Genomic DNA, 21,045 nt, shown 5'->3' with positions numbered 1-21,045 from the left:
AACCATTCAAATATCCATACAATAATTAATTCCGTTTTATTACTGGGCTTTTGATACTACTATTTTTCATCCATCAACTAGTGGCAAAAAAACTATTTAATTTTTTTTTTTTCATACATATACCAAGTCCTTATACTATAAATTAGTTCATTAAATAAAATGTTAATTGATGTTAGAAGTTTAATGCAACTTTATCACTGGTATAACAAGAAATTCTTGTGATTCGTATACATATGTATATCATCAATTTAATAGGCTCATCTATGGATGGAGATACTATTCCAAGCACTTTCAGTCCATCCATGTCCTTTTGTAATGATAAATAATTTTCTGAAATTAAATTTACAAACGTCGAAAATTATACGTATGAAGAGATTACAAATTATTCGCAAGATTAAAAAAATTGTTCCCAGGTGTGGATAGCACAAAAAATCTTTTGTTTACTAGACAGTTGCTCTACTATTTGAGCTACCTAAAAACTGTGAATTCACTCATCGTAGGCTCTATTCGATTTTATTCTAGGTTATGAACTGTTTTTTAACCATAGCTTGGATTGAATATATTAATAAGGTATAATAAAAAATGATTTCCTGCTTGTCAATAATTTAGATATAAGAAGTTTACTTTTATCGCTAGTATAACAAGCAATTTTTTTGATAAATCTAATGTACCATAAAATTAATAGGTTAATGTATGGATGGAGTATTCATATAATATCAGTACAGTGTGGTACATATACAGTACATATAATTATGGTGGTATATTTACAGATAAAGATAACTGCTAGGAATTACTTTTTAATAGCAGGCAAAGAAGAGTTCTATTACTTATTCAAATTTCTATTTAGTAAATTACAATTGATTTACATTATTTTTATTTAAATTTTTCGATCGAGTTCATAAGGAGGTAAGCTTTCACAAAAATTATGTATTATTTCAATGAGAAATTAATAAAGAATATATTATTGCTTATTAATATAAATAAATTTAATTTTCAGAATGCCTTCAAGGTTAAGTTTGTATTATTATACTTTGTATTATTTTATAAATTTGTATAAAAAGAGTTGTTCCCAGTACATTTAGTAAATTAAATGATTAAATGTGGTTGTTGTGAACTAATCTAATTGTTCAACATTTAAGAATTGTGCTTGAAAAGAGCTTAATGACATACCAGTCAAAACGTCGATGTAAAAACGAAAAAATAAATGAAAACGTTCAACAGCTTAAACCAGTAAATCTTTCATTTTCGTGATGATTTAAATATTGTCATCTTGTTTAAAAAAAAAGCTAATCTGATCATTATTCAATTGAATGATAACGTATATACATCATAAATATAGAACATCTTTCTTTTAATTTTGTAACTTTTTTATTAATTATTGATTTCTAGCGTTAGGAAGACCGACAGACAGTTTACACGATCTGTCTTCTAATCTCAAAATCTTTAGAATTCGCTGGTAATGCACATTATTCTCTTGATTACCAAGAAAGTTTTCAATAAAATAATTTATTTCATTATTTTCTCGGTTTTCACTTTAGGTAGAATTTTTTTAAATCAAAAGTCACGTCAAAATGGTTGGCACGCAAGGTATATCATTGTACACATTTATATATTTTTCTTATATAAACCTATTTAGATTATACATACTCAAAAAACTGTAAAAGTATTACAGTGAAAAAAATGAATATTTATTCTTCATGTCAGACTTAAAATGTAAATTTTTATATCTCTTACCTTGCGGAGTGCGCTTACTCCAGCTTCAAAATTTGGGAAAACAATGCTACCGTACTTGATTGTATTCGGCAATGGCCTGACTTTAAGTACCACTTCGGTAATGACCCCAAGTGTTCCTTCACTACCAAGAATGATGTGATCAAAATTGGGACCACAAGAAGTTCGTGGTACTTGAGAGCTGTGTTCCAAAATCATTTCCAATTCTGAACTTCGCCCTGTTACCATGCGAATTCGTACAACAAGATCTTCAATGTTGCCATATATATTTTTTTTCATTCCACTTGCACGTGTAGCTATCCAACCTCCTAAGCTGTAATAAATTGCTAAGTTAAAATTTACTAAGAATGCTTTTACTATATACTAATAGGCCTAATTTTTGTATTAAAAAATGTCTTGTTAATTTAATATTAAAAATTGTATTTTTACATATTCTTGAGATTATACCGTGTCTCAAAAATTTTTTTGCGTGCTTTTCACAGAAGCCTCATATACTATAGCTGTTTTCTTACTAAATACATTTTTAATATTCTTGATACGAATGTTTATTTCTGAGTTATGTAAGTTTTAGTAAAAGTACCGTTTGACGCAGTGATCCTGTAAAATAGGCATTTCACTTGTTATTTTCTAAAAGTGCCTGCAGTGGAACTGGAGCGTATTGCAGCAAAACGCTAGCTATTTCACTGCCTGAGCCAGAAATTTTACTTCAATCTTAGTACTTTCCCAACCATGTGATGACAGACGTCATCCCACTTTTCTTTTAGTGTAGAACAATAGTTAAGAAGAGTTAAGGATTTCTCTCACTCGTATTTAAATGGGTTACGATTAAAGCTAGGAAAACTCACAACCGTGATATGGACTAAAGTTAGTTCCTGTCTTAGCGTGCTAAGTTTCTAAGGGTGCAGGCATTCTTAAAAAATTGAAAGTGAAATGCTTATTGTACAGGTGAGTGCATCAGAAAATACTTCCATTAAAACTACCATATCACAAAGACAGGAAATCGTATCCAGAATATTGAAACTGGATATTGTAGAGGAAAAGCCATGTTTGATAGTATTTCTGTAAAGAAGATACACACAAAATTTGAGACATGTCATGAACATTAAACATTTCGTAAAAATGGCTGTTTGTAAACTTTTAGGTTGAAAAAACTTACACTCCTGATATGATTCGCTGATTTTTACGGTGAACTCGGTTTCAGCACACCAAATTACTCCGGATAAAATAATTTACATGAAATCATCAAGAAAATAGTTTAATTGCAGGTTTGTGTAACTAAAAAGTTCCCTACGTTAGGGATAAGGTTACTTTGATTGCACAGCTTTACAACATTATTCATTTAACAACCAACTATTTTATCAAAAAAAGAAGAGTAGACGCATATTTTTGACACTTCAAAGAATAAGTCAAGCCCATATTTGTCAAGATTAATTTAGAATTTAAGCTGAAAAGTAAGAAATCAGACTAATAATGTGTGATCTTATTTTTTTACTTCTCTTCCTCATATGAAAATGAATTTCACCAAAACTAAGTTTCATTTATTCTTTGGAAAGCCGAAGTTGGGCGTGTACTCTTTTTCTAGTAAATAAATGGTCCAAGAAAACTAGTAGTTAATCGGTAGGAAATTTATTTAATCAGAGTAAAATTTGACACCTAATTTCGTTAGGTGATGTTATTTGTGTAAATTACTTTTTTTACAGAGTTATTACCACAAAAGATCTCGAACCCGGGACTCAATTGCAAAGGTGTGAGCTTTATCAAAATGCGAATTTATTCAGTACAAATTATTAATTACGCTCTGGTGTGTTTTAAAACACAAGCAATATAAGTCAAACATAAATATAATACATTGTTGGTAGCAATCACATTACCAAAAAAAAAAACAAACGAAAAAATTGTTATCTTTATGACGAATTGAATCCGTCATCCAAATAATAAATTTCTTTTAAACATTAACTCGTATGCAAATCCGTATTATAATGTGATATTTTAATTTTGGTTTAAATTAATGTAATTTACTTCTTATCGGAATAATATTCAACGTTTGGCAATCAGCTAGCAAAATCTAATATGAAAAATAATTATAATCAAATACGTAAGTTTCTCAACATGAGGATTCGTAAAAATAATAAACCTAATCATCTTATCACAACAGTCCGTTTGTCAAAACAAAAATTAAATTTTAAATAGGGGTAAGTAAACCTATCTCCGTGCTCTGCCCTATTACCGTGGATTTTGAAAAACTGATGATTACTTGCTCAAAATAAGAAATGTTTTATATAAAATAATTTTTCAATTTTAATAATCTAAAATGACGTTAATGTAGATGCAATTCAAACAGAAATATTTGTGTATATTTTGAGTAAATAATTATTTTCCACGGTATTCGGTACAACGCGCTCATTAACTGATTGTGTATGTATTTCCGCGGTGAGCGTACGTAAACATAACCCTATACTTACAGAACGCACGAAAGTTAACGCGTAAACAATTAGTAGGTAAGCACGTCGATCTAACGTAACCAAGATGAAGACAACTAAAAAAGGCAAGAAAGGCAAGAAATCGATCGAAATAAAGAAAAACAAAAAGTGTTACTCTCCAGAGACATTAAAATTAGTTTTGAAAAGTATCTATTCTGGAAAATCTATTGCTGAGTGCTCAAAAATGTATAAGATTCCTACTAAATGAATAAGCAAGTACAAAAAAAGTAGTATTTTTTTAAAACAATAAATAAGTCATGTAGAAAATGTAGGTGAAATTTGCATTTTTTTTATATTCCGCAAATACAACTTTCTTCACCCACGGTAATACGGACACGGTGATTGGGACATCCGCGGTAATACGTACACGGTAATAGGTACACAACCACGGTAATACCAGCATACCGTTTTTATTCGTTTTAAAAATATTCTACTGCAGTTTTAGCTTCATAAAATTTTTTTAAATATTCCGTAAGAGATTATGTAAGATTTAAAAAAAAAAAAAAATTCCAAAAAATTTTAGTATACCATTTTTTATGGTGCATTTAAATTGGAATTTTCAGTACGTGCCATGGAGATAAGTACACTTACCCCTAATGTTAAAACTACCCACGATACTTTTTTCTAAAATGGAAACAGCACTCTTTCGTTTTTGCTTTTAAATCCACAACACTTTCTCACTAATACACGGGAAACCTCTTTTTTCGTTTTTTGCCCAGCACCATCAAGTATTCCTTGTATTTCTTACCTAAGCCCGTATTTAGAAGCAATAAATTAAAATAACTGAAACAACCCGCTTGAGCGTGAAGTCGCCTTGAGGATGCCAATGCTTTTGGTCATTAAACAAAGGGAGGTCTTACACCCCGTAAAGACTAGATTAGTGATTTATATATAATTATTATTTTTAGAAAAGTAGTTAACTAAGTTAATTATAAATACAGTGATGCTTTTTGAGCGTGTGGCGAAATACGTTTGACTTTTACGTTTAATTATAATCTTCCTCTGTTACCAGTAAGTGTTCCCCACTCTTTACAAAGAATTACTCTCATGCAAAGCTTTTTGCTTACATATACTTTAAAATTGTAATACAAGTATTTTTTTTAAAATCGTTTTCACAGACAAGATTTTACATTTACAATGTTACGACAAGTCTCTTTGAATTTACAGTTTTGGCTGTTCGACATACCATGTCATATACTTAATATTTTTTACTTTAAAATACATAGTTCCGTTCTAAAACTATGAAAAGAGAATGCTCAGAGATCTTTAAACATCAAACTGTATACCTGCTTCTGCAACAGCGTGACGCACAATTTACTTCTTTTGAAACAAGCGACCGTCGCAAAACTCAACCGTATAACTAAACCGTAAAACGTATAACCTCCAATCAATCTTATAAAGCACTCAACTCACAAAAATAATTCACACTACTACACTAAAAAATGTGAGCAATCAACAATTTCAAAATTCTTTACTGCGTATATCCTCAAGAAATATCGTACACAATTTCAACAGCAACTTGTATCTTATATAAAATCTGAGACAGCAGCAGTTTTCACTATCAATCACCGTACGATTATTACACCATGACTGCGCTCACGTCAATTGAGAGTAATTAAGTTAAGCTGTGATTGATCGTTCGGATCTCCAATCTGACGTATCCTCCTTAAGGCAGGAATATAAGAACTCCTTGCATACACCAATATTCACCTTTTATTTTTTATCAATTTCTTTAAAGTAACTATAAAGGTTGGAGAGTAGTGTCATTTAAGCGAATATAAGACTAAATTAAGTGATAAAGCTGCGTGTTAGAAGTAGAAATTTCGAGAAAATGTAAGACTTAGTTCGATGACTAAGCAGTGTGAGAAAATCTCGAGCAAATCAGGCCATTGTAGACTCACCTGAAAAGTAAATTAATGAGAAACAAGAAAAAAAGGTACGTCGACTTGTTTTAGATGTTAAAAGTAGGAGCCTAATAATCTTCATCACCACGAGTACTCTCGTGTAGAATTAGAATCATCGTTGCACTCAACTTTCTAAGATCTTGTAACTGCGTGCACGCAAGCAGCAGCTAACCAACGATCACCGAAGTAAGTTAAGTTAAGAAAAACTATAAATCGTTGAAACACTGTCAATGGGGAATTGAAAATTTACATTTTATATTATTTGTGAAAACTGATTATTGACGGCTTTACCAAATTTATTAAATCGTCAAATAAGACATAATGTGGTTAATGATTAAACTTATTCTCTTGATAGTAATATTTCAGGACTCAAAATTTTAACTAACAGAAAAAAAATTTTAGCATTAATGAATAAATTGAATACAGAACAAAAATAGACTGACTAAAAACTGATAGAGACCTTTACAAGGACGTGAGATAAAACAATGAATTGACATACGCAACCACTGCATTAAATAGACAGAAATCCATACAGTAGATCAAGGTCAGTTCAATGCATGACACATCAATATTACTATATACATATTACTCCATGAAATAATACTACAACGCCGAGTCAACGATTTCATAGGGAAGTATACTGTACGAAAGAGCAAATAACGCCTTCAGGCCGACGGCTGATTCCTGACGAACAAAAATTAAATTTATTTAAAGAACGGATCCACGAGTTTCACTCTTTCTTTAGAAAGTTGAACATTATTGCTGCTAATCGCTATAATATTATTATAATTTTATTTGTTCATATCATTTTTTGGCTTACATTCCATTCTTTTGTTTTTTTTGGTTTTCTGATCCTAACATGCTTCTGTTCTTCTTATAAACTTTTCTGTGCATAATTTTTGGTGAGTATGTTAGCCAAATTTTTTTCTAATAAATTTGAATTTCATCATTTTTTTTGCATAATTTTCATTTACATAATGAATATTTCGTCAAGAAGAAAATTTTGCCATAGCGGCTGCTGCTGAGTTATCTTTACACATACTTGTTGGTTTGTCATAAATTATTTCAAATGATTCTTACAACTATCTAAGTTTTCTTTTTCTTTAAAAATTTCATTCTTCTATCCACTGCTTTTTTGACATTTTTTTGACTCATTAAAATTTATGTGCGTTACAGAATTACTAAATCTATTCACAGAGCTTCTTTTGCTTTCGGACTCTTATCTTTTGAGAGAGTTCTGTCGAGTCACTGTCGAAATTTGATGGCACGAGGGGTCCTAGGAGCCGAGTAATTAATATTCGTATATAGCTTATTTTTACGTGTAGGCTTATGGACTATCGTCTTTTTAAGCACTTCTATTGCATTTACCTCACTTATTAACAATGAATTTTACATAAAAATGTTATCAATGATAAAAAATTTTCTAGTAATAGTATTTAATTTTATTGAGCATCTTGAGGGTCCTTATGAGAAAAAAAATTAATTAATAAGTCAGGTAAAAACTACAAAAGTTTATGATTTGCTAGTATATATCAGTGCCCTCCGGTGAATTTGGAAATTCAAAGTGATCAGTGATCCGTTGGGGGCGAAATGTAAAAAAATAAATAAATACAAGAAAAGTGTATTTAAATTTTCTGCGTTGATTTATTGATGCGCAACGTTTTGCTGACAATATGCGTCAGCCTCATCAGGCTACAAAATTAAAATTAAAAACACACAATGAGTGATCTGGAAGGCTCAAACACAAAAATACAATAAATTTTTTTTGTAAATTGTTACCGCAGGTACGCGAGAATTCGTAAGTTTGGTTGACTTACTCGTCACCTGTCGTGCTGTCGACTGACAATAAATTACAACCACAAGCCAGCGCTTATATAGGCGGAGCCGCAAAGGTAGACGGTAAAGGGCGATGAACTCGATCGGGACATTTAAACTTTCGTAGTAAAGGAAGGTATGCTCTATTAAAGGAAAGCACATCCTCCTTTCTATTGATGTTGTGTTTGTCGAGTTTTATATAAAGCATTTCGGAAATAATTCTTTTTTTATAATTAGATTCATTGTCAAGGATTTTAAAGTTATCCCAATCGAATTCATGGTCAAAATTGATTTGGTGTGCACAAACAACGGAATCGGAGTTTTTACTTTTCGTATTTTCACTAATGCGGACCTCCGCTGCTCGCTTTGTTTCACCCACATATGACGCAGGACAATTTTTACAATGAAACTTATATACTACATTTGTCTGTTTATGTTTATTCGTTGTATCTTTTCCCTACATATTTTCTAGCAAAAGTAATTTACGATGAACTCAAGAAGTCAGTCAACGTTCCAATATCACACATTAATAATAGCTTTGAATTGAAAAACAAACTAAAAAATATAAAACCCACTACTAATTATAGACTAATGTCTTTAGATGTTAGCTCCCTATTTACTAATATTCCTCTAGAGTTGGTACTACGGAGCATCGATCGACGTATTGTGACCATAATGAATAAATGTCGAATCCCGGTTGATGAAATTCGACAATGTACAGAATTTTTGTTCAATAATACTTTTTTTACTTTTGACAACATTTTTTATCAACAAATTTTCGGCACGCCAATGGGTTCTCCTATTTCACCTTTGTTTGCTGACCTTGTAATGGACGACCTGGAAAATAATTGTCTCTCCATCTTAAAAAATAACTATAATATTATTCTATCTTTTTATTTTCGTTACGTGGATGATGTATAACTTTTTATTAATGTTGACTATACTGACCAAATCCTAAATATTTTTAATTCATATCATCCCAAACTACAATTTACATATGAAATAGAGATTGACAAGAAACTCAACTTTTTAGACTTGACGATAATAAGAAATTCTAATTATTTTAATTTTGACTGGTTTGAAAAACCTACTTCTTCCGGACGAATCTTAAATTATTTTTCTGGTCATCCAGTTAGCTATAAGAGAAATATTGTTTTTAATTTGGTTGATAGGGCGATCTTACTTGCCAGTACACGTTTTCACGGTGTGAATATTGCTAGGGTAAAAAACCTGTTGATAAAAAACAATTACCCTTTTAACTTTATTAATAAAAACATAAAGGTCAGATTAAAAAGACACAAATATAGTAATCATAACAGAAGCACTACAAACACCTACCCTCTCTGCAAAATTGGCATACCATATATTGACAATAATTTTGAAATAATTTCAACCATGTTAAAACCCTACAATATTCACACTTACCCTATTATTAACAATAAACTGCAGCATATCGTCCGCTTAGGAAAAGACACAACGAATAAACATAAACAGACAAATGTAGTATATAAGTTTTAATGTAAAAATTGTCCTGCGTCATATGTGGGTGAAACAAAGCGAGCAGCGGAGGTCCGCATTAGTGAAAATACGAAAAGTAAAAACTCCGATTCCGTTGTTTGTGCACACCAAATCAATTTTGACCATGAATTCGATTGGGATAACTTTAAAATCCTTGACAATGAATCTAATTATAAAAAAAGAATTATTTCCGAAATGCTTTATATAAAACTCGACAAACACAACATCAATAGAAAGGAGGATGTGCTTTCCTTTAATAGAGCATACCTTCCTTTACTACGAAAGTTTAAATGTCCCGATCGAGTTCATCGCCCTTTACCGTCTACCTTTGCGGCTCCGCCTATATAAGCGCTGGCTTGTGGTTGTAATTTATTGTCAGTCGACAGCACGACAGGTGACGAGTAAGTCAACCAAACTTACGAATTCTCGCGTACCTGCGGTAACAATTTACAAAAAAAATTTATTGTATTTTTGTGTTTGAGCCTTCCAGATCACTCATTGTGTGTTTTTAATTTTAATTTTGTAGCCTGATGAGGCGGACGCATATTGTCAGCAAAACGTTGCGCATCAATAAATCAACGCAGAAAATTTAAATACACTTTTCTTGTATTTATTTATTTTCTTACATTTCGCCCCCAACGGATCACTGATCACTTTGAATTTACAAAAGTTTATGTTGTCACAGGAGAGCGAGAAAGACAGACGACTTACCAAACTATAGAGAGTGTTGTATGGACTGTAAAGAGAGATTGAAACTCCTTAAGAAAATTAATTAAATATTATTTTCGATTACTTGTACATGTCTATTATTTCTAGCTATATTATTTAACAAAACTCTACAGCTATTTTCATTATAACCCATTGCCACTCCTATTTTTCATTTATCGGCCCATTTGTCATTTCTTTTTACCTCTGGTATTCTTACTAATACTTGGTTACCATATATTTTTGAGTGTTTTACGTTGGATTTAATTCCCATGAGTATTTGAGAGTACAATGAGTTTTGTTTTCACTAGTATTTGTAATCGTTTTTTTTTTTTTTTAAATATTCTACAGTTTTTATTTCTTCAAGCATCGATTACAACATTACCGTATTCATCTAAAATAGTAAAAAAATTTTCTTCACCACTACAACCCGTTTTATAATGTGGTCCAATTAAACCAGTGTAAATAATTTATAATATTTCTTTAGCCTTTCTCCATCATTTTTGAATAGAACATTTATAATCTTACTTTGGAAATTGTACAATTAGTGTATTTCATTTTGATCTTTTCTAGTTGATCTGGAATATAATCTAACATTTTATTCGTAACTAATTTATAATTTATGTACTAATTTATTTAAATAATTTATTATAATTTATTTAAATACTAAAAATTAATATAGCTTAATGCTCTATGCTATTTTTTCAGTTATCTTTTTACTTTTATATTCAGCATTTGTTTTATTTAAGTTATTCAACATTTCTCATAAGAATTTCTTGACTGCTTCCACTATCTATTCTTATCGTTGTACTTTACTGAACTTTTCATAAGATATAAATCTTCTTCTACTCTAGCCGTGGCTACTAATTGATAAGTAGCTTTACTGTATATTTTTGCTAAATTATTAACTGTTACTATTCTACTTGTTGTCGCTATTATTAAAAAACTCAGTAAATTATTTAGTCCTATTCAACGTACGCAACCAATTTAACATATTTTTAGTGTCACGATTATAAATTTCGTTTACCTTATTTTCTTCATGTATTACTTCCGTATTTAAAGTTGCCGTTGAATGTTTATGTTCACTCGAAGCTTTGTAGTTGTAGTGTATTGCTATGCTTGCCCATATTAGGATCACTGATCTTGCCAACAATCTTTTGCCATACGTCCGGTTTTTCGACAGGTAACATTGGCTTATGATTCTTGCAGAGAAAGTACAAGAACTATTTTTTTCCTACTTTCTAATTTTAATGGATTCTTTTTTAAATTTTTCATTCCACATAGCTTAGTGTCTTTTATTCTTCTTCGATCACATTAATAAGATCCCTAATATAGATTCAGAAAAATCTCCATAAGAATGTGAAGGAGCAAGACAGAAAAGAGTGAGGTGACATTTTAAAAATTAACTTTTAAATAAATTATTTTTCAAATCGTGACAGTAAGCTTTCTCAAATTTGGATATGTTATTCGAATTGTTATTTACAATAAGATACTAGTTTTTTGGAAGATTTGTAAAAATATAAATTTTGTGACGACGTTCTCTTAAGAGCCTGTGTGTAAGATCATAACTTTGCTATTTTTTTTCTCAAAAACTGTGACACTACCGTTCCTGAAATTCTAATATGTTGTTAACTTAATAAAAACAATCACATAATTTTTTTAAGAATGTCGTAAGAAACTTCTTTTTCGCTCTAACCCACTTAATTAGTTACCTATTGAAACGTTGGATTCAGTGATACGTCGAAAACAAAAGGTAATATTTGCGCAAAATTAATTCAACTCATCAATTCCAATTCTGTACACAGTATTCAATACATTTCCATGTGTATTTATAAAAACGGTGTTACATTCTTTTGTCAATTTTAAAAATAAACTACAAGTTTAAATATTAATAATAACAGAAAAAACATATCAATGGGAAACATTCAAGTTCCACGGAAGCCACGTAAAAATAACAAAAATTTGTAATATGCGTTAAAAGTCATGGAGTTATTAATTGACTAGTTTAAGTTTAAAACGGACAGAAAATTATTCTTAAAATAAGAAAATTGGAATAACTCATAAGAAACTAGTAAAGTCTTGTAACAGTTATGTTTAAATAAAATTAAGTTGACGATTTTGAAAAAAATATTAAATACATAGATATTCTTGGATACGCTTCGATAAAAAAACAAAGAAATAATAAAGACGACAAAAAAAGCGGCATTGGCATAGTGGTAAGCTTGCTTGGTACTAATGCAACGCCATTCTAGAGGTCGTGGGTTCGATTTCTGGTGAGTGTAGATTAAAAAAAACTGTTTTCATCAGAAAAAGTTTCCATGCAACCCCAGTTGTTTCGTGTTTTTCCGTGAAATTTTTCTTCAGAGTAATCCCAGGGTTGTTTCCTTGACCCACAGGTCTCCGGGACTGGGTAAATGCGAAACAGTGCTAGGTAGGGATAAGCAGATCCGATGCGCCAGGAATAACTCACCAGCTTTACCGGCGAGGAGTGGTCCCTGAAACGTAGAACTTCTCCGGGGATGCTAATTAGCCTGGACCCAATGTTTCGGCAGAGGGTACTAGCTTAACCAGTGAGAAAAGGACGTCCTGAAATATCAAATCTTCTCCGGTAAAAGGCTTCCTAGTGGCGAGTGGACCCAATGCACCATTGGTGCAGAGAGTACCAGCTTAACTGGCCATGTGTTTCACCCAAGATACCCACACTGTGCCCATGGTATTATAGGTGCGATACCATATAAAGGTATAGTAAATGAGTGTGTTAATACACCTCAACACACAGGTGGTGAGTGGGTGGCCCTGGTGATTAGGCTAATAGGCTGTCGTGGTAAGGTAAGTGACCCTATTAGCGGACAGTACCTATAACTGAACACTTATCAAATATAAGCCGATTATTTATTAAATAAGGATTGCACACTAAATGCGAGGTAACAGGTACAGTTTTAAGACTTACATCTAATTATTTGTAGAGTTCTGTATTAATACAATAATATTTTATACGAACAATCTTACTTAGAATATCACTGTTTGATACTCAATCGCTTAACATTGGCTTGCTTAAACCGTCTGCTAAGAATCACTGATAACTTGTTAGGGCTCTTAAAATATTCTATGATATTTGCATATAAATAAATCATACTGGGAGTATTCTGGAATAGTATGGAATTATTTAAGAAATTTTAAATTTTGATATTATTAACTTTTTCATCACTAATGTAGGTGTTTATATATAGGTACACAGGTAGTTAAAAATGCACCCGTAGTTGAACGCGGCGTTCAGTTATAGGTACACGCACATGTGGGTTTGACCTAAAAGTGAACGTGTTGATCAAACGTAGGTAACTAAATGTTGATAAAAGAAAACCATTATTTTATTTAATCTTTATTTTCAAATGTGAGTCAAATCTGTAATTACTATTATTCAGCTACTTGGTGTTGTACAACATAGAAAAAATTTCTTATTTCTTATTATAGTGTACTTCAAACCTAATACTACAGTAAACAATGGGAAAAATCAAAAACAAAAAGTTCAAAAAGTATTAGGAAGAGGATGTTTATAAAGCTGTAAATGAGATTGAAAAAGGGACATCGTTAACAAAAGCAGCTGCACTTTATGGCATCCCTAAAGCTACATTACACATGAAAATGAGTTTTCATGTTCCTGTTGATGTTGTAAGGGGACCATGTACTTGTTTGTCTTTAAAAGAGAAAGATATGTTTGCAAAATGGATTATTCACTGTGGTGAAAGAGGATTTCCTATTACTAAAAATATACTGATACAATGCGTCGAAAAGTGTGTCTTAGAAACAGAAATGGAGAGTCGCTTTAAGGATGGAAAACCAGGCAGGCGGTGGTATGACAATTTTTTAAGTCTACATCCAGAAATCTCTTCTAGGGTAGCCCAAATCTTGAGCAAATCACGTGTATCTGCATCAGAAGGTATACTGAGGATATGGCTTGAAGAGATTTCAAACTACTTGAGTAGGAAAAATTTATTAAATATTGACTAATCCAGAATTTATAATTTAGATGAGAGCGCCTTTTTCTTAATACCTAAGGCTGACAAAGTACTTGCTCGGAGGGGGAGCAAGTCCGTGTATAAAGTGATGAGTGGTGATGAATAGGAGAGCATCACAGTGCTATTTACAATCAATGCAAAGGGTAATTTGTTGCCTCCGTTCCTTTTATTCTGGTATGAGAGAATGCCAGCCTATATTACTAAATCATTACTCCCTACCTGGATTGCAGGCTCCACAGAGATTGCAGGGGCTGGATGACAGCTGATTCATTTTATAAATATATCAGTGAATATTTTTATCCATGCCTAGTTAAAAATAATATTGTTTTTCCAATAATACTTTATGTAGATGGACACGTGTCACACATGACTTTGAAACTGTCTAAGTTTTGTACAGATCATCAAATAGAGCTTATTGCTCTCTATCCAAACTCCACTCATATTCTCCAACCACTTTATACTGCTGTATTTCATCCTTTAAAGGTAAAGTGGAGGGATACAGTGGATCAGTGGAGAATAAAAAGCAATAATCAAAAAGTAAAAAAAGAGAATTTTGCACCATTACTATTTAATGGTTTACAAGCTATGAGTAATGTAGAATCCATAATTCAAAGTGGCTTTAAAACCTGTGAGCTTTTTCCATTGTCAGCAGACTCAGTCAATTTTAATGTTTTAAACAAAGGAAAAAAATCTGCTAATGCTGCTCCATTTGAACAAGAAAAACTTTTGAAGACTCTAGTAATATTAAAGAAAATCAGATATTCATAGATCACTTACAATCTTATTTGCCACCAGAGATATTTCAAGATTTTCAGCATGCATTTTTATCAAATAGTCCTGTTTCAGATGTGAAAAATGATGCATTATACATGTACTGGCTGAGCATGAAAAACTTATCTGGTTAATTTATTTACAAATTATAAGCTTAATTTTTAATTTTTTAATTTATTAAGGTGTAAAATTTTTTTTACAATTTTTTTTACCACAGAGTAATTTTTTAAAAACTATTTTTTAAGCATGAAAATTCATTACACATTTTTTATTTTAGTTTGCAACTATTTTTAGCATAGAAGTTTTATGATTTATTTAATGTTTATGTAGAAAAAAGAGGTGTTACAAATGTAATTAATGTAAATGGTACGATCTCCCCTGACAAAGCAGAAAGTACAATCTTAAAAACTGAAGCAGTCATTGTGATGAATTCGTTAGATATAGAAATAATTTGAAACGAAGATCTCACCTTTTGAGACAATCTACCAAAGTAACCAGCAAGTGCATCAAGTGCAAATGGCAATGTTTATATAGAAAAAAGAAGTATTACAAATTTAGGTGGTACAAATGGAACTATCTCCCCTGAAAAAGCAGAAAGTACAATCCTAGAAACTGTCGTAGACATGGACATAAATGCGTTACATACAGATATAATTTTCAACGATGATTTCACCTTCTTTCACAATATAACAAGTGCGTCAACAAGTATAAATGACAATACCAATCAAAATACTTATTCAACTACAATTGTGACTGAAGAAATGTTAAATCCTCTTGAAATGACTAAAAGTATGGGAGTATTATTTCTATACACTCTTTTATTTGTCTAATAAACTTTAGTAAATTAGTGTCACTGTACACAATTTGTAGGCCATTGTGGACGAAAACATAGTTCTTCTACAGAAATTAATGTTTCCAGCAGCACTATTACTCCAAGCACAAACATTAATACAGATTATCTGATAAACAACTCTTCCAATAGTGAAAATCTTTTAAACACTGCCGGGAATTTAAATCCAGTGTTAGCCAGTGATACTCCTGTAACTGAAAGTATCTCTCACTGTTAGTACTTTTTTTTTATGAAACATTTTTACATTTATTATATACACAAATCAATAAATCGACACCTACTTTTTTAGCTATTAAAGGAATTGCAACATCAGCGCAAGACCTTTTATTAACGGCTGCTACCATCACATCAGCATCGACTGAACCACTAGGTCCTAGTAACAACAATTTGTCGCAAGAAGTGGGACATTTGTCAACAGCTCCACAGCACTAATTGTAAAATCAAGGTAAGATATATTCAAAATTTTTAATTGTAATTACAATTTAAAATATTTTTTAACGATGCGTTGATGAATTATATTTATACTCTTAAAATTTTTAGTAAATTGTTATAATACAACTAGTTTTCACCAAAAGTTGACAGATGAGATGCAAAAATCTCTTATTTGGCCACCAGATATTTAAAAAAATAATAATAAAAAAAAAAAGAAGAATTATAGTATACTTTTATCTGAAGAATGGCAACAAGAGCAACTCAACATTCTAAAACTAAAATCTAACAAAGAAGACGGGATTGCCAAAAGAAAACGGCAGAGAGAGGAGCAAAAAATTTAAAAAATTGATGAAAAAAAGGCAAAAAAACTTTTGATGGAAGAAAAGAAAAAGCTTGATTTAGAAATAAAACGATTGCAAGATCAAAAAAAGAACTTCAAAATAATTAAACAGGAAAAAGTTTAATTTATTTAAAGTAGTTAAGTTTCTGTGCAATTTAGCTATAAAAGCAGTGTAAAGTACGATAGCATATAGCTATGCATGCGTGCACCTCTGCTGGCTTGGGCCTGAAAGGTAGGGGAATAGAGAAGAGAGGTGATAGGAAAGGTAGAGAGAAGTAACGGGGAGATCAGCGAGAGACGCGAGAGGGTAAGGACGAAGTCCGCGAGACGAAAAGACACGCACAACTTCCCTCAAATATAAGTAATTCTAATTAAGCATAAGTAACAACAAGTCACGCTTCTATTTACTCCCACACCGAGAATCCCACGTAACAGCTGGTGTCAGAAGTGGGATACAGATAAAATCTTTTACAGTCTGTCGCGTGCGCGAAAATCACTTAGTCTCGCGAAACAAAAAAAAATTTAATTATTTTTTTCTCGACTTAATTGACGTAATAAATAAAAGAAATAAAAAGAATATTTCTCTCGTCGCAAAGAAAAAAAGTGTCAAAAGTGCCAGACGCCAAATTCAGCGTGTCAAGTGCTACAATATAAGGGAAATTGGAAAAGTAGAGGAGAACAGGAAGATATAATCGGAAAAATCTTCGATACCGCAAGGATACCAGACAAGGAAGAACTGCATATCAAGCCAGTGGACCAATATACCAGGACACTAGAGGCAGCTACCGTTCACTAAACCAGGGAAAATACAGACAAAGAGAAGAAAGCACGGTACGCCAAGCCCGGACTACAGCCGCAGAGGGAACACGGGATACACGGCACAGGGGAAGGGAACAACGAGCGGAAGCAGAAGCTGAGAAACTCCAGGAAGGATCAAAGAAGGGACTCATAAGTATGCACGGGATTATCGTGATGCTGACCATCGTCACGGCGATCTGGTAAGTGAATTTTCATTACTCGTATATACTACACTCATAACCCCCAAGGGAAATACGCACCTAAAAGAAAAAACTTATGTATCGATATTATTTCTAAATCGCAATATCCTAAGACCTTAGTGGCAACCCATAATTGCATGCACAAGAATATAACCGATACAAACGGCAAACACCCCATATAAAATTTTTAAAATTAGTTAACAAATACAAGGAGTAGCCAACCGAAAACAAAAACAAAAAAAAGACTATTGACTAACACTCGATAGAGCGCGCGTATCTATCAGGTTAACACAAAATACATAGCAACGACGGCGTTTTACGATTAGAAAAATATATATACGAACTAGAAAAGCACAAGACGAACTACAGAAAAAAAGAGATCAAAGAGCAACACTATGAGTGACGTAGAGACAAATGATACACTGGGAAGGGGAGTACAGGAAGCCGTGAGGTGCACAGATTTACACGAAACAGGACCAATTGACACAGATGACGAAGTAATACAAATTAATCTAGAAGTTGATCCAGAAACATGGACAGGGTGGCAGAAGGCCAGAAAAAAACAGAAGCTTTTTATGATGAAAATATTAAGGAAATTAACGCCAAGCATAAAACGCGGACAGTTATCTCATAGACAAGACATAAGCGATAACGAAACTGATGCGCCATCCCACACAGAAACACATAGACCCCCTGTATTTGAAAAGTTAACTCCATATACCGAACGTGAAAATGCGACAACTGACATGAATCGACAAGTCACTAATCCACATAGCTATAAAATACAAGCCAAACACGACACTAATCTACACCATATAATAAGAGAAGCAGCGGCACAAGCGGTGCAACAATATACAAATCGAATACCTACACCTACACAAAACATCAATCATCACAACAGACGTACGGAGAAGTTACACGGAGTCAAACATAAATGCGAACCCCAGTAGCTCAAGGCGAGCAAGAAATCGGGAACGACGGCATCACCCACAATACAAAACACGACAACAATTATTATAGACAGAATACAGCAGCACCACTTTATTCTGCAGGAGAAGACGAGTTAGGTTGAGCAAATAGAAATTACTTAAACGCCGAAGACCGATTTACAGTACCCCCACATTACACAGGAAATTTTAATTACGAACGCCCAATTCAGAACACGCTGTCGTCACTAAGTCACCTAGCAGCAAACATACCTATATTTGACGGCGATTCCATTAAACTACCCCTTTTTGAACAAATGGTAAGAGTGGTATCGTGGACAGTGAGCTCCGTATATGACAAATTTTTTATAGGCTCACTAGCAAATAAGCTGAAAGAAGCAGCCGCCAAATTTATACCGCGCCTGGCACAGTTCTCATCTGTAGATGAATTCTTGGTATAATTAAAAAATAGATATTGCAGCATCGGAAGCGTTGACACGTTGTGGGCAAAATAATTAGTAGTGAAACAATATAGAGGGGAATTAGTAGAGGAATACAGCAGGCGCGTTCAAAAATTATACGACAGAATAATAACCCTATACGATTCGGACACGACACTATCACTTAGGCAACGACACGCATTAAAGGAGAGCGCTGAAAAAGAAAGTATAAAGCAATATACGTACGGGATACAATCACCTTACAACTACAGGGTAACATGCCTTAACCCGAAAACGTTAGGTGAAGCTATAGTAGCCGCGCTGAAAATGGAAAGCGACTTATTACAACCGAGCGAGGCAGCAGAAAGAGCAGAGAAAGAGAGAGGGAGCGGAAAGCTAGGAAAGCAATAGGGGAAACAGCAGCAACAAAAACACCTAACAGAGATAAAGGAAGTGAGGAGAAATCGGAAAATAAAAGAGGGGTACATGACCAGAGAGAGAGTAGAGCTAAAGGTAGACAGCAAGTAGATGAACGGGGGACGGAAATGACCGAACAAAGCCAAACGGCACCGAATGAACACGAGAGCCAACAACCGCCAGATACACAAGTACCCAACGGCGGAAATGATAAGTATTATAATAACAAAGGTCAAATTACCAATTTAAGGTCAATATTTAATGAATTAATCCATCGATTCTGAGCAAAGGTCTTAATCGACGTTAAGAAGAAAGACATCAAAGGAAAAGAGGGCATAAGAATCGATGTGTGGGAAAGCGATAGCACACCAACCGCAATGAACGAAGAAGAGGATGCAAAGATTCGAATATCGGGGACCCAATGCGCAGAACCTAACCGACAGCTAATAATGATCAATGTCCCTAAAGACGTAAGTTGTCTGTTCCATTGCCTCAAAATTCTATACGGATTGACAGAATCAACAGACGAGCTCAGAAAAATTCTACGTGGGTCAGAATGGATAAATAAATGTAAGGACCCAAAAGGAAGCAAACAAATATTAAATAACAGCCATGAATTTGGCGACGGAGAATGTGCTTTTATATTTTCACAAGAATGTGAAGCAAACATATGTATAGACCTACAAGTATCATCCGATAAAATAGTATACCAACAATTCATGGGAGGAAAAGACGCAGAATTTAAATACATGCATCTCGGAAACCAACACTATCAAGCCTTCGTAAAAGGAATTAGCGGCAATTACTCACCCAAATATGATAATGAGAATCAAAACGACGAGTCCGATACCCAGGAACCTTGAGATAACACAGAAGGAAATTTTGAAGGAGATAGCAACGACTAAACCGTAAACAAACAAGACGAAGAGAGCGATGAAGAGGACGCATGGGATACGGAGAGCGAGGAAAAGAGTGAGAGAGAGGAAGAAGAAGTGTGGGAGCCCAACGAAAAGCGCAGAAGACCCCCACCTGAATCACCACCCCTACCAGAGCCTTAAAGCGACTATAAGCCATTAACTGAAGAGAATACAACGACGATAGTTATAACAATATTAATAATGTTAATGATAATAATAATAGTAATATAATAATAATAATAATGACAGAAGCAACACTAAGTATAAGAGTAATAAAGATAGTATACCGATACAGTATATTGTATAGGAAGACAGGATACACAGAAACGTACGTGTATAAATATATATATAGGAAAAAGCGTTGTCTTTCATTAATTCGCGGCCCTCGGACGAGCCACGAGAGAAAGCAACAAATTATATGGAAAGAAAATATAAAATAACTAATAACTACGTAACCAACAGACATTTAGACAATTAACACCCCCCTTTTTCTAAGGGAACAATATTGATAAAATACAAAAAAAAAAACTTTTTCTCGTTATGACCTTCGGACGTACGCTTAAAATAAAGGCGAAAAAAAAAAATTAAGAAAGAGATGAGTATACTTATGTGAAATTTTTTTTGGCTGTACAACATCCAACTTACAGAAAAACGAGTAATAGGATAAACGATAGAGTTATTGTATTTTGCAACCCTTAAAAAGAACAGGCATTGTCAAAAAAAAAAACCAATAAGAAATATTGTTTATAATGAGAATATTATATGTTTATACTCGAAACCATAGA

The 21,045-nt window shown here is 32.9% G+C and overlaps 1 protein-coding gene across 1 annotated transcript in view; it reads right to left on the bottom strand.

The window, feature by feature from the left end:
* The window catches only part of Agps (alkyldihydroxyacetonephosphate synthase), a 484,483-nt gene that overhangs the window by 41,739 nt on the left and 421,699 nt on the right, over nucleotides 1-21,045 (bottom strand). The window contains exon 5 of the mRNA XM_089593784.1: nucleotides 1,735-2,044. Within this exon, the coding sequence (XP_089449910.1) occupies nucleotides 1,735-2,044 (310 nt within the window). The remainder of the gene's footprint in view (nucleotides 1-1,734; nucleotides 2,045-21,045) is intronic.

Source organism: Copidosoma floridanum, unplaced genomic scaffold (assembly GCF_036245765.1).
Source record: "Copidosoma floridanum isolate Cflo_tuat_1 unplaced genomic scaffold, Cflo_Japanese_pri ptg000020l, whole genome shotgun sequence".
Taxonomy (NCBI): Eukaryota; Metazoa; Arthropoda; class Insecta; order Hymenoptera; family Encyrtidae; genus Copidosoma; species Copidosoma floridanum.
This window is presented reverse-complemented; position numbering and strand designations above follow the sequence as displayed.